At 39.2% G+C, this 24,864-nt stretch overlaps 2 protein-coding genes across 10 annotated transcripts in view; both read left to right on the forward strand.

Moving 5' to 3' along the window:
• Window positions 1-17,183, forward strand: part of LOC121388461 (serine/threonine-protein phosphatase 4 regulatory subunit 1-like) — a 50,481-nt gene extending 33,298 nt beyond the window's left edge. For 2 of the 9 annotated variants that reach the window (XM_041519802.1, XM_041519803.1), the window contains exons 12-20: window positions 33-145; window positions 1,001-1,210; window positions 1,800-1,961; window positions 2,435-2,535; window positions 11,104-11,224; window positions 12,348-12,463; window positions 12,776-12,936; window positions 15,667-15,800; window positions 16,545-17,183. In XM_041519802.1, coding sequence (XP_041375736.1) covers window positions 33-145; window positions 1,001-1,210; window positions 1,800-1,961; window positions 2,435-2,535; window positions 11,104-11,224; window positions 12,348-12,463; window positions 12,776-12,936; window positions 15,667-15,800; window positions 16,545-16,556 — 1,130 coding nt within the window. In that variant the 3' untranslated portion in view covers window positions 16,557-17,183. The remainder of the gene's footprint in view (window positions 1-32; window positions 146-1,000; window positions 1,211-1,799; window positions 1,962-2,434; window positions 2,536-11,103; window positions 11,225-12,347; window positions 12,464-12,775; window positions 12,937-15,666; window positions 15,801-16,544) is intronic. The other 7 variants (XM_041519805.1, XM_041519806.1, XM_041519804.1 and 4 more) reach the window with 7 other exon arrangements.
• A 6,304-nt stretch (window positions 17,184-23,487) lies between these two features.
• The window catches only part of LOC121388757, a 29,704-nt gene continuing 28,327 nt past the window's right edge, over window positions 23,488-24,864 (forward strand). Inside the window, exon 1 of the mRNA XM_041520250.1 lies at window positions 23,488-23,844. Within this exon, the coding sequence (XP_041376184.1) occupies window positions 23,570-23,844 (275 nt within the window). The 5' untranslated portion in view covers window positions 23,488-23,569. The remainder of the gene's footprint in view (window positions 23,845-24,864) is intronic.

The raw sequence follows: 24,864 nt of genomic DNA on the forward strand, positions 1-24,864 counted from the left end.
AACCACAATTTAAAATGTTTTCATTATTTTAGATAAAGATTGTTTTCCAGATTTGAGTACCAGCAGTATCGGCTACATTGACAGTGACAGATCTATTTCCCCACACGAGAGTCCTTGTGATGATGCAACATTAGCACAACAACAGGTAAAACTCATACGATTAATTTATTATACAGGCATGACAATCTTCAGCGGATTTGAAAGCCATTTAGGTCATTTATGTGAATCGTCCAAATCCGAGGAGTTTTTGGTGGGGGGGGATACTTTTATTTTGTCATTCGGATGGTCTAAATAAATTTTTCTCAATATTTCTAATCTGCTTTCGTGCTGTGTTGGGTTACTTCACGTTTTAGGTTATATTCATTTTAGTGCCACCAGGTAACTGTTCTTGTTTAAATTTAATAGCTCACAATAATCCCCGTCCCTTGTAAAATCGTGTTTTCTGAATTTGTTTTGTCCAAAATTATTTCATGTGTGATTTTTTTAACGGACCGAAGTAAAGCACTCAACTGATGTGTGGTTATTCAAGGAATCTTGCTGGTTCGATTAAGTGTCTTTTTTTTTTTCTTTTTCTAGCCAGTGCAATATGATATTAAAGGCTAGTGTGTGCTGTCATATCTGGGATTGTTCATGTAAAAGATCCCTTGTTATTAATCGAAAAAAATAGCAGGTTTCTTTTCTAAGACTATATTTACGGCTGTTTTAGACTGATCACATAGGAGGTTATTGATGGTTTTTGTTTACCAGTCTTCCATTAAATTTCTTATATATTTTTTTTAATAGTGCCTTCTTAATAGTTTTGAAATAGCCTTTACAAATGGTTAATATTTGTTATTAATCAGACCAATTTATCCATGTCCAAAGAAGAAAATATATTTAATAAAAGATATCTTGTAACAGGCTATACGCTGGAGACTAGCAAACTTTGGATAAGCTCTATAATGTGGTGGAAAAGGCATACAGTTTCAATGACTTTCAATATATTACCTATTTGCTTCAGCTTGTACATTTTCAGGACGTGATACCCGAAAGTCTGCTAGAAAACTATCTTGGAATGGTGGACGCGTCTCGTGCGCAGACTGTGGACACTGAAATAACGCGACACTGTGCATACAACTTGCCAGCCGTGGCCTATACCCTGGGACGGCAGAACTGGCACTGTATAAAAAACCTGTATGAAAAGCTGGCACAAGACATGCAGGTAAATGAGGTAAACCTTTGGGAATTGATCACTTGCATTCGACCTTGCATGTGGATGTGATTAACCAAAAAAAATCCATGTATTTTGTCCCCCTATTATAAGCACCACTTCCACTTGGTGTGTAACTGTCCAAAAATATGAAAGGTTTTTATATATAACAGGCAAGTGAGAAAGTGGTAACATTTAAAATTGTCTTGTGTGTATGGATATGGTAGACACCAAATACTATATTACAGAGGTGAATATTTTGTGCATTTTTGATCGCATGTACAGGTTTTCCACTGTTTGTTCCATAATTTATGTATTCTCTGTCCAAAATTTACAATATGGTTTTGGCTGATATTTTGCATACATTCAGAATGGGGACTACCATTGCGCAACTCAACCCTTAGCCAATCCCCCAATCTTGGTGTGTATAAGCTCCATCTCCCTCTAGTTGACATGAATATAGATAAATCTTACGCATTTTAGTTATTGTTCGAATACCGTATTTTCACACCTTTTGTCTCTTGATGAATACTCCTGTTACCCTGTGAAATTTCCAGTGTATTTTCAAGGTAATTTTTTAACCTTGATCAAAACTTTTTCTTCTTTTCAGTGGAAAGTTAGACGTACCCTTGCATTCTCATTACACGAGATGGCCGTTATTCTTGGCGAAGAAATAACACACAAAGATCTAGTTCCAGTGTTTGAAGGATTTCTCAAAGATCTTGATGAAGTTCGAATTGGCATTTTGAAGCACTTAGCTGACTTTGTCAGGGTACAGGGTGATTTCTTGATAGTTTAAATATCAATGGACAAGAATTTTATTCAACTTGAAAATTGATTTTAAAAATGTGTATATCCCAGTTAAGAATAATGTATATCACAAATTAAAAATATCCATCACAAATGGTAGTAAAAATGGTAAAATTATGTAAATTGGTCAATGAGTCCAACTTGAGTTTTTAAGTTTAAAAAGTTTCTCATCTAAATGTAATGTAAATTTTCTTATGTTTTAGATTATTATTATTTTTTATATATTTTTTGGTCAATTATTTTGTGAAATGTTGCTATATTACTCAAATCTGTGCCATGGACATTAAATGAATTTGCACATAAAAAAAACCCATTTGTTTGTAGATCCCATTCAAATAGAATTTTCTGTTTGGTGGTGGTGTGGGGTCTTTTCATACATTTAGCATGTTTAATGTAATCTGCTGGATGTCTGTTTATTGGTTAATTTTGTTGCAGTTACTAAAACCTGATGTTAGAAGACGTTACCTAGGTAGAATACAAGACTTCATGACAACTGATAACCATAGAAACTGGCGTTTTAGACTAGAGCTTTCACAGTAAGTGTTTACATTCTTTGTTGCTTTTTCTTAATTTACAAAACCCGCAAATTATTTTATTGGAAGATTAGCAAAAAATATTTATCACATATAACAAATTTGGTAAATTGTCATTTAAAAAGAAGAGCTTTATGGTACAGAAAATTCTTTTATAGACAGGATTGTGGGAGGAACTTTTGTTGTTTTAAAAGAAAAGAAAAAACCATGCCATAATTTACTGCAAGTGTACCCTTCTGTTAGTAAGGACCATTATGTTGCATGTTTGTGTGGAATGTACCACTTGTTAGAGAAGCACAAAGGGTTGTTGGATCAATTTCTTTTGATGGACACTGATTTTTTCCAATCTCGATCAACTAACTATTCATAGTGTTTATTGAACTTGTTGGCAGTAGCCAATCACATAGTTTCAAATGAAATTCTTTTAAAATTTTATTGCAAGGTGATCAGTTTGCATCCTAAAACTTTCTAGGGGAGCAGGAATAGTCTTATTCAACTTACTGTGCTAGCACAACAAATATGCTATTCAACCTGAGTCATACCTACACACTGCAGAATTCTCTCCCTTGCCGGATATGCGCAATGCTATCCTTGCACGGGCTACCTGTAACTTCATTCTCAATTCTGCAGTCCACCTGTTAACACCTGTTAAGCTTTGGCAAAAAGTTTTCTTTACTTGTAATTTTTTTTTTTTTTTTTTTTTTTTGGTTGAACTTGACATACGGTTGGTAGTTGGGAATTCTGTGTTGAATTTACCATGTCCGACGCGAGTTCGTTGACAGCTAGCGCACGGAAAGTTTGTGCGCGAGATGGTTGTCCATTTCCTTTACGACGTAAAGACACACACGTGTTGTGTCCGGACTGTCGGTCTTGTTCTCAAGACCGTCAGTGTGAGATCTGCGCCACGTGGTCTCCTGACCAGTGGGGTCGGTTCGGTTCGCAGACTCAGGTTTCGGGTACCAGCAAAATCTTGTCGTCTGCTTCGGCAGTAGTCGGCAAGTCGGACTTAGTGGGTAGGTCCCATAAGTCTGTAGACACTTCAAAAAGTGTCCGGAAAGGGGGGAAACACAAGGGTGTTTCTTCTTCGGTCCGTGTTACGAGTACAGTTACAGATACTTCGGGAGCGCCCCCCCGGGCTCCTATTGTGACCGTGGTACGTGAGCCGTCTTCGTTAGTGACGGCGCCTTCCTCTGTTTGTGTGGCTTCGTCGCGGGCGTCGCCATCGTCGTTACGGTTACCTTTACAAACAGAAGGGGGGCAGGGTGGAGTCGTCGCGGCACCGGTTTTGACGACTTCATCGGTTACCGAGCACATGCACTCCGTTGTGCATAGGTCCACTGCTTCGTCCGCAGAGCAGGTGGCCCCGACTTTGCCTTCGATTGCTGACAGTCGCTTCGGCACCTCAGCATTCTCAAGGCCCGAGGAGAGTTCTGCCAGTTTGCTTCGAACTGAGCCAGTTGTTCCGATGCCGGGATCCGTCTCTGATGGCATCCCGACCGATGTTTACCGTTGGGTGGAGGACTCATCCCGTTTGGGTCCTCCGTTTGCATATGTTTACCCCAAGGGTCCGGTGACTTCGGTAGCAACGGACATCTCCTCACAGTTTGCACCGTCTTTGGTCCCTACCTCTTCGACTTTACTCGATAGAGAACGAGGTTCGCGCAGATACCCCTCGGTTGGGGGTACTCTGTGGCCGCAAACTCCGACCGTTCCGCACTTGGCGCAGGAACGACCGTTAGGTTTTCAGGAAACGTTGTTTCGGAGTTTTGTGGAATTTTTGAACGCTTCGCCTCAGTTGGGATCATTGCTTTCGCAGACGGGACCGACGGGTGCGGCTCCCATCTCCCCCCCCCCCCTGGTTTTCCGCCAAAACCAGCAGAAACTGCGTCTCGACAGCAGTTTGACGATGCAGTTAGGGATTGTCGTTCGGTTCCTATTGTTTCCGTCTCGTGAGACGCTGCCCCAGGGGCGTCTCGATTAGGGGGAGGAGTCCATATCGATCTTCGGGATCCAGTGGACAGTGACCTGGCTTCAGAGGAAGCGTCGGTTGGACCGGATTCTGTCGCTGACCCAGCTCTCTCTCACTTCGGTTCGGAGGTAGAGGAGGAGTGCGATTATCCGGCGGTTCTGGCTTTTGTCAGGGACCAGGTCCGACAGGTATGCGGGGACGCTATACCTCAGGTTGAGGCCCAGCCTACATTCAAGGGTGTCTCCTTCGGGAACCGTTCTTTGAATTTGGTCACTCCTCGTGAGGAGTCGGGTTTACCACTTGCACAGGAGGCGCACAGTTCACTTTGTGACATTGATGTGTTGATCACTGGCAGTGATCGTATCCTGGGAGTGGGTGTTGATGAGTACCCAACGGCACTGCCTACAGGGAAAATCCTAACGGGAGCGCACATTTTTCGTGCCGACTCCTATGAGACGTTGGGGGCGGATTTTCTCGAACAACCGGCGGTCGTTCCCGCTAGTGTCCGAGCCGCTTGTTCCCCATCGCCGCATGTGTCATTGCCAATCGCGGATCTGGAATCGTTCGAACGGCTGGCTAAGTCGATGTTCCAGGTTAATAACCATTTAGGTACGTTCCTATTTGGCTTGGATAAGGCTGTCGAGAGCCTTCCCGCGATGGCGAAAGGCTGTTTGGAGGCTGCGTCAAAAGCCTCTAAGCATATCGCTCAGTTATCTGGCCGATTGTTTGCGAACAGTCTTTTGTTACGGCGTGACCATTACCTGGCGGGTTTGAGTGCGTCAAACGTTGCGAAGACGTTTTTTCGTACACGTTCGGTACGGGAAAATTTACTTTTCGGTCCCGATTTTAATATTGTCCTAGACAAGGATTTGTCGCGACCAGTCCCGAACACTCGACCCTCAACCTCTGGTAAACGTCGGTCCACGTTTTCGGGGTTCAAGCCTCCTCCTGTAAAAAAGGCTGCTTTTTTACAGTCGGCTCAGATCCCTAGGGTTCCTGACACTAGGAGGCAACCAGGTAACAACCCGTCTTCCGCTAAGCGAGGACGCAAACGTCGTACTGCGTTCCGTTCTCAGTCCACCAAGGGCGTTGCGCCTACGGGTGGTAAGCGGTTGGGGTGAGGGTACGTGAACGATCGGCAGTTGCTTTCGGAGGTACCGTTAGCAACCATACCCGTGGGGGGCAGGCTCCGCCATTTCCTTCGAAATTGGTGCAAGCTGCCTGGTCTCGACCCCTGGGTTCTGTCGGTCGTTCGACACGGTTACAAAATACCCTTTTCTTCGAGCCCCCCTCTTACTTCCACTCCGAGAATGCCGCCGTTACCGTCCGCGGATCGGCGCGTTTTAGTGGAGAGTATGATTGCCGAGTTTCTCGACAAAGGGGCCATCCAGAGAGTCAGTCTGGACACTCCGGGATTTTATTCTCATCTTTTCTTCGCCCGGAAGAAAAATGGGGGGAATGGAGACCAATCCTAAATTTGAAGCCACTGAACGTCTACGTCGATGTTCCTTCCATGAAAATGGAAACGGTTCATTCAGTCCGGAACCTGCTTCAAATTGGGGAGTGGGCCGTGTCGATCGATCTGAAAGACGCATACCTCCATGTCCCGGTGCACAAGGCGTTTTGGAAGTTTCTGCGCTTCCTGTTCGACGGGAAAGCGTACGAGTTTCGTGTGCTCCCGTTCGGTTTGGCGACGAGTCCCCATGCTTTTACACGTGTGGTAAAAGCGGTGGTAGGTCATGTTCATTTGTTAGGGGTTCGAATGCATACCTATCTGGACGATTGGTTGATCCCAGCTTCGTCGCAACAGGAGTGTCAGACCAATGTCGGGTTGGTTTTGGACACGATCCTCCAATTGGGTTTTTATTCCCAATTGGGTGAAATCGGAGTTAACGCCGGCTCAGATTTTCACATATCTCGGAGTGGTCTTCGATCTTGTGGTAGCGTCGGTTCGTCCCACCGATGCGCGTATCCACAATTTCCAAACGTCGGCGCGACGTTTGATGGGGGAGCAAAGTACTACGGTACGATCTCTCCACGTGGTGTTGGGCCACCTCGAATCTCTGGCCTCATTGATCGTGCGGTTCAGACGATTCAAACGACCACTCCAGTGGCATTTGTCCCCACGGTGGGACGGTCACAATTGGGACACGATAGTGCCTCTGGGCCCGTGGTTCACTCATCCGATACAGGAGTGCCTGTCGGACAAGTGCATGTCCCTATCGGTTCCGTTGCACCCCCTGCTCCGGATCTGATCCTGTTCACGGATGCGTCGCTGCACGGGTACGGGGCGCATCTGTTGGATCAACACATTTCAGGGGTATGGAATCTCTCCGAGAGGAAGCTTCATATCAACTGTTTGGAGATGGAGGCAGTGCATCGTGCCTGTCTTCATTTCCGGTGTGTTCTTCGACACCGTCGAATTCTGTTGAGATGCGACAATACGTCGGTAGTGGCATATCTCAATCGTTGGGGTGGAACCAAATCGGAGACTTTGGGTCGCAAAGCTCTTGCGATTTTGGAATTCTGCGACCAACTAGGGACCACTCTGTGGGCGAAACACATTCCTTCATCGGTGAATGTGTTAGCAGATGCCCTCAGTCGACATACCCCTGTTCAGACGGAGTGGATGTTGAACAAAGGGGTGGTCGCAGCGGTTCTTCGGGTGTGGGGCAGTCCACAGGTGGACATGTTTGCCACACGGTTTGAACAACCAATTGCCGGTGTTCGTGTCCCCGGTACCGGACACATTGGCGTTGGAGTACGACGCGTTAAGTATGGATTGGACGGGACTGGATTTTTATGCCTTCCCTCCTCCTGTCTTACTCGGCAAGGTGTTGACCAAAGTGGTCCAGGAACCTTGTCACGTGACGTTGATAGCTCCTCTGTGGGTGGCGCAGCCCTGGTTTCCACAGCTCCTGTCACTGTTAGTGGCAGTCCCGTTCCGATTACCAGTGTTGTCCGATCTACTCAGCCAGCGACTGAGTCAGACGGTGTGGCATCCGAAGCCGGAGGTCTTCCGGTTTCACGCGTGGAGGTTATCAGGGCTTCCTTGCGACAAGAATTGTGCATCTCGTCTCTTCAGCAAAGCGCAAATCTACCGAGTCGGTTTATCAGTGTCACTGGCGTATGTGGGTTCGTTGGGCGAACGCACGGGATTTCGATCCCTTATCGCCTACTGTCAACGATTTAGCGGAGTACTTTCTGGCGTTGGTCCAAGAAAGGAAACTTAAAGTCATGACAGTGAAAAGTCACAGAGCTGCGATTTTCACTACTCTTAAACAGTGTGGATGTCGTGACTTTTCTACCAACTTGGTGTTGCATGATTTACTTAAATCATTACAATCCACGGTTGAACGACCTTCCATTATTCCGAAATGGAGTGTCTTTCTGGTGTTGCATGCTCTTAAGGGTGCGCCTTATGAGCCGTTGAGGTTTGCTAGTCTTCGTGCCTTGACGTGGAAGACTCTGTTTCTGGTTTCACTGGCAGCTTGTCGTCGGATCAGTGAGATACATGCTTTTTTGCATGACTTGGTTGATTACAATTCGGACGGGTCTGTCACTTTACGTACCGACCCTATCTTTGTTGCTAAAAACCAGTCTCCAGGGGAAGAGTTTCCACCTACTGTCATTCACAGTTTGTCTCGTACACTGTCATCTGATAACTCGGATAGACTTCTTTGCCCGGTGAGAGCATTGAAGTATTATTTGCAGCGTACGAAAAACCGGCGGCAGGGTAAAAAGAGATTGTTTATTTCTTATACCATTAGGCCGGGTGATGTCAAAAAAATGCTTTGTCTCGATGGATAGCAGCTACCATCAAGCTAGCATATGAGATGGCGGGTGATCATGTGTTACGGAATTTCTCTGTTAAACCACATGAGATCCGAGCCATTTCTGCTTCCCTGAATTTTCATGACTCTTTAGATATTATAAAGGTCATGAATGCAGGGGTTTGGAAAGGACGGCACACTTTTGACCGTTTCTATTTCCGGGATATGGCGGTTAGTCCTGACGGTACGCGTAGGATCCAGACAGTCATTGCGGCTCAACACGTCGTGTCTGTGCGCAGGGCAACGGAAAGGGGTCGACCTCTTTTCCGTCCGACTGCCATCGTTTCACACTTCGGACATGTTTAACACTCCACTCTTTTCTGAGGGATGGGGTTTTTTGTAGTGTTGTCTACCGTTTCCTCTCCCTGGGGAGATGTTTTTCCTCCTTTTCATGGGGATGAGTTTTTCTTTTGAGAAGCCCCTTTTTTATTCCCAAAAGTTTTTTGACTCCTTGTTACCGTATGTCGTGGTTCGTCCTATCTCCATGTCATTACTTCAAAGGAGCTTTTTGGGTACGGGTAAGTCCTCTATTTTCTTACCTCCTCCCATTAATGTTGAATTCACGTGCTCTAACGGTGTCATTGCACGTCCGTTATAGCATATTTGTTGTGCTAGCACAGTAAGTTGAATAAGACTATTAGAAAATTTGTTTCTAATTTTCATTATTATTCATACTTACCTAGTGCTAGCACAACAAACTATACCTCCCACCCACCCCTATGAGGCTTTCCCTCGGTGGGTGGACTTTGAACCGAGAATGAAGTTACAGGTAGCCCGTGCAAGGATAGCATTGCGCATATCCGGCAAGGGAGAGAATTCTGCAGTGTGTAGGTATGACTCAGGTTGAATAGCATATTTGTTGTGCTAGCACTAGGTAAGTATGAATAATAATGAAAATTAGAAACAAATTTTCTAATTCTCACCCACTTTTTCTGCATCAGGTTTCCTCTCTTGACCAAGTGTTTAAAACGACACTAGTTTAAAAGGGGTTAAACGTGTTAAAATAGTCTTTCTTGCATTTATTATATACTCTTCAAAAAAAGAAACGCATAACTGGTATATGTTAGGATTGGATTGCAAATTTATAGCATCATATCTTTGCTCAATACCAGAGCAGTAAAATTGAAACTTGTTAAACATGATCAGATCATCACTTGGAATGAAATCGACAGGATTAGGCCACCGTATCAAGGTCACGGTCATGGACATTAATATTGAGTATGAGCAGCAATGACGGCTTGGCACCTCCTACGCATGGAATCAAATAATGCTTGAATCACAGGCTGGGGAATTGTAGCCCATGTTTGTTGCAAAGTCTGGAGCAGCTGGGTTAGCGTTTGTGGCGCAGGGTTACGTTGCCGTAAATGTCGATCTAGTTCGTCCCACAGGTGCTCGATGGGTTTAAGATCAGGTGATCTTGAAGGCCATGGCATCACTCCGACATTGTGTTGATTCAGAAGGTGTTGTTATACGTGCGCTATGTGGTCGTGCTGGAAGATGACATTTTCTGCATTGATGAAAGGTATGGCATGACGCTGGAGAATTTCGTTGCAGTAACGTTGGGCTGTTAGATGACCTGGAACATGTACAAGGTTTGTTCTGCCAGTGTAAGTGATGTCCGCCCATACCATAACACTCCCCCCCTCATATCTGTCCACCTGCCGCACACAATTATTGGCATAACGCTCGTTACATCGTCGGTAAACTAGCTCTGCCGTCTGCGCGTTGAAGCAAAAAACGCGACTCGTCGCTGAAAGCCACTCTTCGCCACTGCTGTCGACGCCATATCAGACAACGTCTGCACCATGTAAGCCGTATACGCCTATGTTGCACGGTTAAAATTATCCGTCTATCTGGTCTTCTAGCTCGGATATTGGCTTCACGTAAACGGTTTCTTACGGTCTGGTCCGAAATTCTTCGCATCCCAGGTATGGCAGAAGTTGATGATGAAGCAGTTAGGAATATGTCACGTAAATGTCGTAGACGTATGTATCGGTCTTGCGCCGGTGTGGTAACTCTGGGGCGGTCACGTGATACTCCAGTTTGCTGATAACGGTGCCAAAGCCTAGATATTGTACTCTGAGATGTGTTGAAAAGACATGCAACTGTTGATTGCAATTCCCCTGCTTCCATCCGGCCAATTGCGTTGTTACGTTGTGGTTCTGTCAGCCTGGGCATAATTTCAACGTTACGTAGCGACACTATCGATAATGCGTGTGTGAATGTAACTCAATTTTCTGTCAAGGGATAGTGCACGTGCTGTACGTGCATGATTTGTACGTGATAAATGTGAGCTCTGCAACCATTATTATGGATATTGTCAAAAAAAAAATTTGCACATGCTGACTTCAAATCATGTGTTTTGTCCGCTTCAGAATTGCATGATATCATATTCACTAGCTATAGAATAAGATAATACTAAAACATTCACTATTGTGTTATTTCAAAATTAATGTTATGAAAAATATGCTCTATGCGTTTCTTTTTTTGAAGAGTATATATATATATCGCTCCAGCCAGTGCACCACAACTGGTATATCAAAGACTGGTATGTGCTATCCTGTCTATGGGATGGTGCACATAAAAGATACCTTCCTGCTAATCGAAAAGAGTAGCCCATGAAGTGATGACAGCGCTTCCCTCCTCAAATAAAATTTGTTGTGTCGTTAAATAAACGATTTATATATATATATATATATATATATATATATATATATTATATATATATATATATATATATATATATATATATTTACATTTGTGTTACAGGCAGCTGGTTTCACTCTGTGAACTTTACAGTACAAATGATATTACTCGCTACCTCGTACCAATAGCTATGAATCTGGCATCTGACAAAGTTGCTGAAGTGAGACATATAGCTTTCAGACTGGTGAGATTTCATTATTATTTTGAGTGTTACATGTGCATATGAGGTGTGGACATATTTTGTGTGTCCATTTATGCAGTTGCTAGTACGGTTTTATATCCACTCGGGTGTTTTCCCCGACACGTTTTGTCACACACAGTACTATATTTACCGCTGCATTATCCTGTTGGATTTTTAAAATTATTATTACATACCTATTCAATCTTACTAAGTGATAAAGACATTTTGAAACCATGAACTTTTAAATGGGGAATTCCCTTTTTATTTTTTACTGCAGTTAGCTCCTTTTATTTACTGACATATATAATTTACAAATGATGTCATATCATATTTGAAACATTAAACAAGGTTGCCGCAGAGTATGATACTTAACGTCCATGAAAGGAGTTTTGGTCATAGATTTAACAAAGTGTTATGACATTAAATTCAAAATGTTAAAAGAAGGTATGTAATAAATACAGAACTTGACATACATTGTTTTCACTTCCCATTTATTGCACTCGTTTATTTTGCAAAAGAACATATCACTCTGTATATATTCTTGCACAAAATAAACTTGTGCAATAAACAAGATCCGAAAACAACGTATGTCAAGTTCTGTATATGTATCCACAGCAGTACGCTGGACTGCATTCCGCACCAGACAAATGGGCAGTTTTATGTCCTTTTATTGTGTGGGATTTTAGTCATGGGCATTCGCATCTGCACAATTAGACATTTTGATTGTAGTGTTCCGTATTTTGTTTGGTGGGAAAACATGTATCAGTTGTTATAATTAGTAAAAAGTTTTTTGTTGTTGTTTTTTAAGTGTTTAGTGGGGCGATACTTTTACTGAATGTCATTGTGCTGTCAATTTTGTTACATTGTTATAATGGTTGTTACTTCTGAAATTAATAGTGTTGATTTTTGATTGTCTAACCCACAACACAGGAATGAATATTTTTCATTGAATGTTAAATAAATAAAAAGGGCTTCCAAGGTACCATTTACCTATGGTCTTTTATATTTGTGATTTGAAGGGGAAAAAACAACCACACAAATAGACTTTAGAACAGTAGTAGTTGTAACACATCTGTGGATATGAATGTTTAGATAAGTCATGCATTGTTTTGTGTTTCCATTATAGATTAGCATAATATTACGGAGACTTTATGAAGATGGGGAGGAAAATTTAACAGTGGTGCTTGTGAGAGATCTAGTAGACCAGTTTGCAATGAGTTCTCGGTGGCTTAGACGGCAAAAGTGAGTATAGAAAAATAAAGAATGTCCATTGGGCTATTTCTCATTCCAGCCAATGCTCCTCAACTAGTGTCACAAAGGCCTTTGTATGTACAATCCTGTCTGGGATGCTGTATTAGATGCCTTGCTGCTAATCAGAAAGAGTAGCCGAAAACATGGTAGCAACTTGTGTTTAGATAAAGAATCAATTATTTTAAATATGTTCTAACAAAATGTTTAAGTTGAATTAGTATTGTAGTTGCAGGAAACTGATAACATTGTTTTACAGATTAATAATAATACATACATACATATACTGAACTCTTAATTTTACAGCTTTGCTCAGTGCTGTCGTGTTATCTTGGAAGAGAACTCTCTGCCTCCTTCAATAGTTGTTCAAGGACTCTTGCCTCCTCTCCTTGCCCTGGGTACAGACGCTATACCAAACGTTAGACTATCAGCTGCCAGAGTCCTTGCTCAGAATATAGTGCCTTCAGGTATAAAACTGTGTTTTATGGCAACATAATATTGGAAAGGGTTCTTTAATAGTTGTTGAGGACTGTTGCCGATTATCAGTCTTCAAACATAGCTGATACAAATCTCTATATGTTTCTGAATTGGAATGCAAGTAATAACCATTTTTTATAATTGTATGAAGACCTATTTTGAAAATGATACTTAACCTTTTGACTACTGCAGGCGAGATATCTCGCCCGACGTCACGTCAGTCAACATATTGTACACTGTATACAGTGCATTCCCCAATTCATATTTTCCTGCCGTTTTGCACACAACACTCACCGGAAACGGAAATATAATAAAAGAAAAAAGTTTTTTTGTCAAAATGGTGGCTTTTGTTTAGATTTTTTCAATTGAAAATACCCTGAAATTTTGAGTTCAAAGTGGTTTTCGGCAAGTATTTTCGCTTGACAACAATGGCGGCACGTCACGGTCATTTTCAGGGATCGATAGCCGATTGTGACAGCTAATTTGATAATAAATTTGATCGTTTTACCAACAATGAAAATTACCAAATATTGCAATATGAATCGTAGTTCGGGTTTAAAAAAAGATTCGGATCAGAAAACCACTGTTATCGGGAATAATGGACATAAATACTGGATAGCTGGCCAAAAATGCCCTAAGTAAACGCAACTTTTTCGTTTTTTTTGCCTAATTTTAAAACATTTAAGTGAATATATGTGAGTAAAAAATGTAAATTTGTACCCACTCAACGTGGTTTTTGTTAAAAAAAATTAATCCAGTAGTCTAAAGGTTAACACTTGACAAACACCCTTTCCCTCCCCCATGTTTTATAATGCAGACTAGATAAATAGATATAAGTATATCTATAGTATTAATCTTTTAAATTAGAACTTGGCTTAATAAGCATTTTTTAAATGAAACTGACATCATCAGATTTTTGTACAGGGTACCCATGGATCAGGAACAACAGAAAATGGTTTTGAAAATTCAGGGAATTTGAAATTTTGGTCTGATTCAGGGAAAATACAGGGGACTTTATTTGGGAGTAATGGAATCTGGGAAAATATTGGGTAATTTTGTTGAGTCCTATATTGTATATACATGGATATGTATACAAAATCATGTAAAAATGTAATAAACCTAAGATTGATGTTTTGGATTTCTTTGTGTTTTTAACCTTTAGAGGATTAATTTTTAACAAAAACCACGTTGAGTGAGTACAAGTTTATAATTTTTACTCACATATATTCACTTATTTTTTTTTATAAATACATGAAATAAAGTTCATATATGAATTGGTAAGTATTATATTCATGTCTTTTTTGTAATTTTTATTATTTTTAGATCGGCTAACGGTGATTAAAATTAGGCAAAAACTCTAAAAAGTTGCGTTTACTTACGGGCATTTGTGACCAGCTGTCCAGTATTTATGTCCATTATTCCCGATAACTGGTTTTCTGACCAGATATTTTTTTTAAACCCGAACTACGATCGTCGATTCATATTGCAATATTTGGTAATTTTCGTTGTTGGTAAAACTATCAAATTTATTATCAAATTAGCATTCACAATCAGCTATCGATCCCTGAAAATGACCGCGACGTGCCGCCATTGTTGTCAAGCGAAAATACTTGCTGAAAACCACTTTTTGAACTCAAAATTTCAAGGTATTTTCAATTGAAAAAATCAAAACAAAAGCCACCATTTTGGAGAAAAAAATCTTTTTTCTTTTATTATATTTTCGTTTCCGGTGAGTGTCGTGTGCAAAACGGCGGGAAATATGAATTGGGGAATGCACTGTATACAGTGTACAGTATGTCGACTGACGTGACGTCGAGCCTGCAGTACTCAGAAGGTTAATGAGGGTGTTGAGCGGTAGCTACAGTTGATTTTTAGTGTATGTTTCAAAAACATTTTATCTATTTTTAGTGACAAATCATCTATTCACTATATCAAATTGTATCATGAAGGAAAATGTCATGTTTATATGATCTATATACAGCACCCAAAACACTAGAAGTACAAAATTATACCAGATGTATCTATATACAAGTATTAATATATTTGTAACCCATAATATTTATATTCAGCATGTAGCTTTTACAAGGCCTAATGTTTTTCACAAAGGACCACAATGAACATTGGTAGTTTTTATGGCTAGACAATATTAACAGTACCGGAGGGAGGGAAAACAATTATTAACGAGATGAAATGTACTCACATTATATATATATTGTCACAATATGTTGATTATGGTATTTGGAAGTGAAGGTGTGGTTATTGGGGTGGCAGGAGGCCCTTGTATACAACAAAACAAATGAATATCAGACTGGGAACTTTTTTTCTTTTTTTTTGTTACACAACAGGAAAGATACAGGGAATTTTAATTTGAAGATTCTGTTGGTTCCCTGTTATAAAGCAAAGACAAATTCATGGGTGTCAAGTCAAATTTTTGAAATAAAACCCTGGAATTAGTACTCTTGAGAAAACCCATAACTTGTGACAGTGCAGAAGATGCAATTTGCGAGTGCCAAATATAGTCCTGGTCCCATATGTTAGAAGCAATCTTCAACCTACGAAATCGTAAAACCATCTTAAGTTATGACATAACTTCAGCATGTGCTGTAGTGACATCACAGCCTACAATGATTTTGTAGCGCTAAGATGGCTTCAAAAATATGGGTCCAGGTATACTAGTCTTGTTGAGTTGTTTATACCATTTGTCCATGATTTGCTTACAGAATTCTACACCTCGCAAAAGAATCCACATCATGAAGATCTTTTGCAAATATTGCAGAAGTTACAAGCAGATAATGATCGGGATGTGAGATACTTCGTCACAAAGCCTCCAGAAACTGATATTTCTCTTGATACGGTTGGTAGCATTCAAATACTAAGCATTTAACTTCAAACATTCATTTGATATTAGTTTGAAAAATTATTTTTATACCACTGTTCCATACGTTAACATAAGATAAAAACATTTACGTTCCATTAGGTTAACAAAAGTTATCTGCAATGTTTAAAATGATCTTTGAGTGTTAGAAAAGTTCATGGTATGCTTACAATTACATATCTCACAATGCTTAGTAAATACAGCCATCTGTTTTACTCCAAGTCCTGTCTGTGGGCTATTTCTCCATTCATTCAAGATGTGAGAATGTAACCCTGTGATAAAGCACTCGCCTGATGTGTCGGTTGGTCTAGGATTGATTCAGTTTGATGGGCCCATTGGGCTATTTCTCCATTCATTCAAGATGTGAGAATGTAACCCAGTGATAAAGCACTCGCCTGATGTGTCGGTTGGTCTAGGATTGATTCAGTTTGGTGGGCCCATTGGCTATTTCTCGTTCCAGCCAATGCTCCACATATGTAATGTTCCGCCTGTGGAATAATATATATAAAAGATTCCTTACTGCTAATCAAAAAGGGTAGCCCAGGACATGATGGCAGTTGGCTCTTAACTATATGTCCGATGCCATATGAGTAATTAAATGTGTTGTGAATCATTAAATAAAACATTTTTTTCTTCCTTATCAGTCTCCTATTTTCAAAGACTAAAATTTGCATCGCTGAATAAAAGTCCACTACTTATGTTCACATTTGCTTAATTTTCCAGGTACCAGTTTAATTTGCTAAAACAAATTACCAATTGTTACAGCTACACTGAAGTGAAGGCTTGTTGCGATCTCCAAAATGCTGTAGCAGTTGCCTACAAACTCCACATGCTCAATAATCCAGTATCGAGATGCAATGTTTGTGTGTGGATAATTCAACTTGTGATACTTAAAGACTATTTCAATGGACACATTATGAGATAAGCGCGTGTGATTTAAAAAAGAAAAGAAAAGAAGAAGAAGAAAAATACTGTACCCACCTATCTAGGGCACATTTTGTGGGAAACTTGGTCTATATATCCAAAGGGATAAGCATGAATCTTAATTGTTGTAAACGCAGGTCAAATGGTCGATTGATTTAAAGCACTGTACTGTCGAACCGTTTAGGTGGACATTAATATATAGTTTGGATGTAAAATTATCTATGCAAATAACATGAAACTTGTTAGGACACGTTTTGTTTTGTTTGGTGTGTGCAAATTTTTATTTTATTGAGCTTTGTGTGAATGGTATAATTTGCATTGAATTTGAAGATTGTGGGTGGGAGGGGTTGATGTTTTAAGTGTGCAGCTCCCTAATTATACAAAGTTTATATTTACGATTGTAACATGTTGACATTATATTGTATTTTCCCCAATTTTGAGACCAATCATTTATGAAAGCATTATTTCTACAAATAATCAAAGATTTCTATTCTGATAAGGTATAGTAAAACAAATACTTAATTACCAAAAAAAAAGAGAACAAATTTATTCTTGCATGTAGGTGCAAAAATATTGATACTGGTATTGTACTGATGTTTATAACCACTGACCCTAGGATTTAGGCATTATATTTGTTGTATTACACGAGCAGGATTTAGTTCTGTCAGTTTAACACTTGCCAGGAGTGCTTGCATCGCAGGATCCATTCAACTGAACTGATAGGTTTTTTCTTATCCCAACCAGTACACCACAACTGGTCAAATGATGTGGTATATGTTTTATTGTCGGTGGGAAAGTGCATATAAAAGATTCTTTGATGCTAAGGGGGGAAAATGTAGCATGTTTTGTTTTTTTTGTTTGTTTTTTTACTACAAGTCAGAATTACCAAATGTTTGCCATTCAGTAGCCTATGATTAATTAATCAATGTGCTCTAGTGGTGTCATTAAACAAAACAAACTTTAACTTTATAAAATATTTTTGTCTGATTTCACACCGGTCATTTTTTCTCTTTTTTTTTTTAATACTATAAATTCATTTACACTTACATTTACAAAGTTATAAATTTAGAATTATTTTTAAAAAGTCCTCCAGGTGTTCTGTAGCACCTCAAAATTAATTTCACGCGAAACAAAAGGTAGGTGCCGCCAAAACTAGGGTCATTGGCTTTTAGACTCATTTAAAATCAAATTTAGAAAGTGGTGTTGATACTAAAATTTACAGTGTGGGACACTAAGAGATTATTTTTACTTTTTATTTAATTAGTCTATATTTTAAATTCCATTTGCATTTAAAATGGAGAAATCAAAACTTCAAAGTAAAGGAAGTCTACAATGCATCCAAACTTGCATCAATATATAATCACTTTTATAATAGGTGTTTTAGGATTACATTCTATTGATTTTTAAGCCTTCATGTTTTGCAAATGCAAATGGCCTCTAGTCAGAAAATTGACGATTTGGATGAATTATGGTATACCGAGTAGTGGATCAGGTTAATAAGGACCAGCAATAGTGCCAAATTGTGATATATTTGAGTTGTTTAGTTTGCCAGACACTTGAATGAAAGAACTTTACATATTTCTTTATCATATTTCTTCTTGCACAATGATTTTAAAATCATAATACTATAAACCACACTAAATAGGATACAATCGAAGAATTAAATGGTTCTAGTTTTCAAGAATTTAAAAATAATATTTGTTAAATTTATCCATTCCCATATTTTGCTAATTAATGGGTAGGTGATGAAGGCTTTGTGATACAAAAACTATTTACGGGTGCATAATAAAAACAGAACATAACTACTAAGTGCATCTATTTTGTGGTTATTGCTTTGAATTGTTTTGAAATTGGATGCTGGTTTTCATGCACTTTCACAAATTTTATATTACTATATCTATAAAAATTCTAAAAGTATATCCATTAGTTTTCAAGATTTTATGGTACATAATTAAACTCCCCATACAATCTGGAAAAAAAAACAACTGTGTATCTGGTCATGATAAAATGATTTGTTGCAGGAATTAAGTTTTTAAAAAATAGGTTGTTCCCACTTTTTATCTAAATGTTTTTCAGATGAATTGCACAATGTAGGGTAGATATGCAACTAAATTTTTTCATAAAAAAATCAATTCACTGTATTAATTTAAACAACTTGTTTTATATGATGGAATAGTGATTAATAAAAAGTATCCTTTCAAAGCTTACTAATACTAAAATGAATATTAAAAAAAATATTGATAATGGTTTTTGAGGGTATGTGGATTTACAAATTGCAGTACTTAAGGTTTAGAAATTGCCATGTCATATTCTAGATTTGAAAACATTTTATTGCATAAAGAACAAAAGATTTGGGCACTAATTTACTAACTTAGGAAGCCTTCTTTTGGCTTATAAATTTATGCCTTATATAAAAAAAATCAAAAAAAAATCAACAGAGATGTTTCTCATTAAATATGGGATGGGTGGCGTTTGGGGTATTTGCTATCCTGCACAAAGTATTTGTAGTTTATTGTTGAATGATAATGCCTAACTTGAAGTTTGACTGCTATACTGTGTATAGTTTTCATCATAAGCATGTATATTTTATCAGAGCATGTAAAAGTCTTTCGTCTAACAGTCTTTCAAGCTGTGTCAGGATTTTGTTCGATCTTTATTGGTGGAAAGAAATAAGGAAACACATCTTAATTTAATTTATTACTAGTTTAGATGTATGTATAACATACAAATATGTAATGTGGGACTGGATGTCAATAACAGTTAACTTCCTGGTACTGGACAAGGGTTTTAGTCGCTCTTTGCTGTTACTATTTATCTTATCTCTTATTTCTTTCCACTGGTATATATTCCAGGTATATTATTATTACTAGTTGTGGGGAAGAAATGTGACTAATTGGGACTGAATTTTCATTTTGGCTGCAATTGTTTTGTAATATTTTTAACATAAAATTACAACCATCCAGCACAGCATAAACAAGAAAATAATGCCAATGTGTTTAATGTTGACATTTAGGAAAGCATATCTAACTGCCAAGTCCTGTCGAGGGGAGGGAGTATCTGAATTTTCTCCATCTACTAGCTGTTGAATTATTGCTCTGTTTAAAGGAAAATATTTTCTTAGGCATATATAATAAAACTTACTAAAACCTTGTTTACTGTGTTGATTCTCTGTCAGAAAAGAGTTGGGTGAGTGGTGGGAGTAACAAATAACATTGCTCTGTATGTTGATGCTATATATGAAGATATTTTTGAAGTAGGTTGAAATTAAGTGTTACTAACACATCTATTTTTCCTCTGTTGGCCGAAATCAGCGAATTTAATACTCTAAATATTTTTTAGACATGTTCCCATACTCGTTACAGATGCTGGTTGGTTGTAGTCGACAAAATATCACAAACCAATTCCAGCAGATACTATGGCCCTGTTTCGCAAAGCAATCTTAGTGCATACAGTAGTTGTGCACTTAATGTGATCTTAGGACTAAGATTGCTTTGTGGAACATGGCCCAGGACAATAACTTACATCTTGCAGTGTCCAGTCGGTTTTGATTTTAACAATCCTATTCCACCAGTGACTGCCTATCAAACAGAGTCGAAGTAGTACATGGGGAAAGTTAAGTCCACCGTGTGTTGCTAACGTTCGCTTGACTAGTTTATACACACTACATGGTAAACCAGGTTACCACTTCAGGAACCAGTTTGAATAGTTTGTAAACGTTAGCAAAAAAACGGATGACTGAACTTTGGGGAAGGTTACACAATGATTAAAAAAAAAAATTGCACATGCAGCATTAAAAATTTGTGTTCCAACCAAGATGTGTTCCAGAGCAGTTGGTATTAAAATGTTTTTAAATAATTGCGTTGAGTAATGCATTTATTATAAAAAAATTAAAAGCAATAATTTTAAGTGGTATAGTTGCATATTTCTGCCAGCTATAATAATGGTTATGATGGAACACTTTTGCTTACTACACCCAAAGCTTTGAAACCGATTCGGCACTGTCAATCTTTAATGGAACAAATTGTTTGGTTCTATTGTATATAAATATTTTTTAGATCATGTATATTGCACAATGCCAAAAATGTCAAAATTGGACTTATTTATTATATTTCATAAGTAAGAAAATGTCAACTGAATTACAAGCACAGAGTTTGTTTTTTGTCTAGTAAACTCATATATAATACTGGTGTTCATTGGTTTCATGATTTATATTCAAACTGGTTTGTACAAAACCTAGCTGGAAATAGAATTATCAATGTCTATAACATCTAGGGTCTCCACGAGTACTTTGGCATGGGCCGGGTCCAGCAAGATGCAAGTCCATTCACAGGATTGATGTGCGGTTGGTTTGGGGTAGATCTCTCTTGATGGGGCCATTGAACTATTTCTGGGTACACCAATTGCATCACGACTGGTACTGATATGTGCTAATCTGTTATCCTGTCTGGGATGATGCATATAAAAGATCCATTGCTACTAATGGAAAAGTGTAGCGGGTTTCCTCTTTAAGATATGTCAGAATTACCAAATGGATGACATCCAATAGCTGGTGATTAATAAATCGATTTGCTCTAATGGTGTGTTTAAAGAAAAACTGACTGGAGAATTTAAGCAGGCCAGAGCAAGTCTGGAAGATAACCCCCGTCCAGGAAGGACCAGCTGCAACTTGCTAGGAAATGTTGACAAACTGGCTTGTCACGTGGATCCATCATTTGCACAGTCTCCAAAGTTAGTGCAAGATTGATGACTCCTGGGAAGTTTAAGTTACTGGTCATCCTCAGTGGGGGCTGGTGGTGGTGTTACCATTCAAACGCATCCCTGCTTAAATTCTCTGACCCATTGCTTGACAGTGGTATAGAATGGGGCAATCTAATTAAGCCAGTTGGAGCTCATGTCCACCAATCAAAACCTTATTAGCAGAATCATGCCAGTGATTTGAAAAACATTCCTAATTATCTTGAGGGTATACGACATTTTTCATGTGAATTACGAATGCCTTATTTAGACCAGTAGAACTAATTTTAATCAGATTGCTAACAACACTGCGTAGTTTCCAATGTCCAAGTAACATTTCGTCTAAATAATAATTCAAATATTGACCAATCACACTTCGCCTTTTATAACGTTATTTGGGAGCATACAAATTCTAAAAATATCGGGCGAGTCTATTTTAGTGGCTGCAGTACAGCGAACCATACCAATACATACGGGATGGGTTATCAGTCTACAATTTTACATTACAAATTATTTATTTATAAAAAATAAAACATGTTTTAAGGCATTCGTAATTCACACGAAACGTCGTATACCCTCAGGATAATTCAGAATGTTTTCAAATTATTTTTAAATCACTGGCATGATTCTGCAAGTAAGGTTTTGATTGGTGGACATGAGCTCCAACTGGCTGCTGTTAGATCCACATGTAATAGTGGAGATAATTTTAATTAGATTAAGAATGGGGCAGACCCCATAGACTGCATACATATGTTCGTGAACGTAATCCCAGCACTGTACTCCCGTTTTGTCCATTTCTTCTGAATGTCTTGGGGTACCTAGTAGCAAAGTTCATAAGCTCCACCTTGCCAATTACAAAATAACACAAAACGGTCGGCTAACATTTCAGAAAGTGCAAGGTTCAATACATTTTTTTTACACATCCTTTTATATTGTCTCGTGTCTCGATAACGAATTGAAATGCTGAATACAGGTCCAATTTATTTTCTTACTCTATTGTCTATTGTCGAAAATCGATCCCTGTCAAACACATGGTACTTCTGACAGTATATTAGTCTTGTGAGAGGAAACCCTCTACATTTTTCCCATTAGTAGTAAGAGATCGTTTATTAGCACCATCTCAGACAGGATAGCACATACCACAACCTTGATGTACATAGGTCCATCTACGAGCATCAATTCATGACCAACCAACCACACATCAGGCATGCGATAATAAATAATGAAGTAGTCTAACCTGTTAACTGATCTTCTAAATGAATTTTGTTGCCGCCCCGTCCCCCGGACAATAGACATGCATTATTTAACGACGTACTCAACACATTTTATTTACGGTTGTATAGCGTCAGACCACATAGATATTGAGAGAGGAATCCGCGCCTGTTTTATATCAAAAGTAGCAATGTAAAATGTTTACAACAGAACATTGTTTCTGATGGGATAAGAGGCGGGACGTAGCCCAGTGGCAAAGCGCGGTCGGTTTGGAATCAATCCCCGTCTGTGAGCCCATTGGGCTATTTCTCGTTCCAGCCAGTGCACCACGACGTATATTAAAGGCCGTGGTATGTGCTATTCTGTCTGGGATGGTGCATATAAAATGTCCCTTGCTACTAATTAATGGGAAATGTAGCAGGTTTTCTACTAATTAAATTAATGTACTCTAGTGGTGTCGTTAAACAAAACATTTTCACTGAGGGGATAAAGGGAAATAGCGTTATTTAATTTTCAACAGCCACTAGGCCTACATAAAACTCTCTCTCTCTCTCTCTGGAATTTTTTTAAATAATAAAATTGTTATTTTATAATGTTTCTTTTGGTTCACTATGTTTAATTATTTCTTTTAGGATTGTCAGCGTTTGCGTTTGTAAGCAAACGGTGTATGCCTGATGAGTTGTATGCATAATGAGGAGAATCTATTTTTAGGAGCGCGTAGTGTAACGTCGCGCATGCTCTATTCAGAATTCCGACAACGTTCCAGCAAGAGTTTCTGCCCTTGGTATATTTCCTTGCCAACGGGTCATAGATGTTGGAAATTGATGTAGAAGAAATCCACCGTTTGTTTTGAAATTTGTTATTGCTATACCTTAGCCATGGTAAAACTTTTGAAAAAAAAACATCAACATGATAAAGATAATAAGCCGCCCAAAGAGGATGCAGATAAAATAGACGAAGAGAATGCCGAGAATGCCGAGAATGCCGATAATGCCAAGAAGCAAACGAGTGCCGAGAGTATCAAGAGTCAGAAGAGTATCAAGAGTCAGAAGAGTGCCGAGCATGTCGAGTTTACAGAACAAGAGAATGAAAAGAGTGAAGAACAAGGGGAGACAAAACACCGTTCAAAGTCTGACAAACCAAAAAAATCAAAGTATTACACAAAACCTATTTAATTAATTATCAAATTATTGTTAACTATGACAACCGGGAGTGAATCGGAATTTATCTCAGTCTGTATTACTATTGGCCCGAGTACTCTGCCCGTAGGAGAGCATGGTTGACATGCACGGGTGTAGGAAGGTGCCAAAAAGTGGGGGGCACACACACAAAAACCATGGCTGCTGCTACAAGGTGTGTGTGTGTGTGTGGGGGGGGGGGGGGGGGGGGGGCAAGGTGGGCATGTGCCTTTCCGCATACGCCAGTGACGTCACCTGTCATTACCGTTGTTAATAACAAATATTTGACATATTAATCACTATGGTTAGAAACCCGTCAACACTTATTTAACCGGGAACATTATTGAAAGGTGGTGCTGTCAGGTTTCTTCCTGTAGTGTGTGTATTATAATTAGTGATTAATATGTGAACTTTGTTATTAGCGAGCTCGAAAATGATCAATGTAAAGATATTTAATGTCAAGCAAGATTGTTGTTGTATTAGAGTGGGAATCTGACTACCATTTGGTAGGCACAGATTGCACAGTTTTCATATACAGTTTTCTTTGGCCATAATGAGAGCATCATAATTGTCCAAATGTCCGTCGTACACTCTTATGGTCAGAGTACTTGGGCTAAGTCAGTTGGTCCTTGGAGCATAGGATCGAACCTCGATGGACCCATTCTCTGATTGTTTTTCTCTAGTCCCAACAAGCGCCCTTGTATTTGCTGTTTTGTCAGTGGCAAAAGCAATATATCATATTTAAAACGATCCATTGCAGCTAAAGCCTAGATGACATTGGACGACACAACTCAACTGGACACGACCTGACGGTCATCGGGCCAACTGAAAATTAGTTGCAGACTAGGTCAGGGAAAGTGTTTAACGTGTCCATATACCACTGAGGTTTCGAACACGCCTGTCACGGGCCTACCTCTGACAACGCCAGTGACTATGTTTGGGGTGGGGGGGGGGGGAGGGTAAGTTTGAGGTGGGCGGAATTTGCAATAAGAATT

Source organism: Gigantopelta aegis, chromosome 14 (assembly GCF_016097555.1).
Source record: "Gigantopelta aegis isolate Gae_Host chromosome 14, Gae_host_genome, whole genome shotgun sequence".
Taxonomy (NCBI): Eukaryota; Metazoa; Mollusca; class Gastropoda; order Neomphalida; family Peltospiridae; genus Gigantopelta; species Gigantopelta aegis.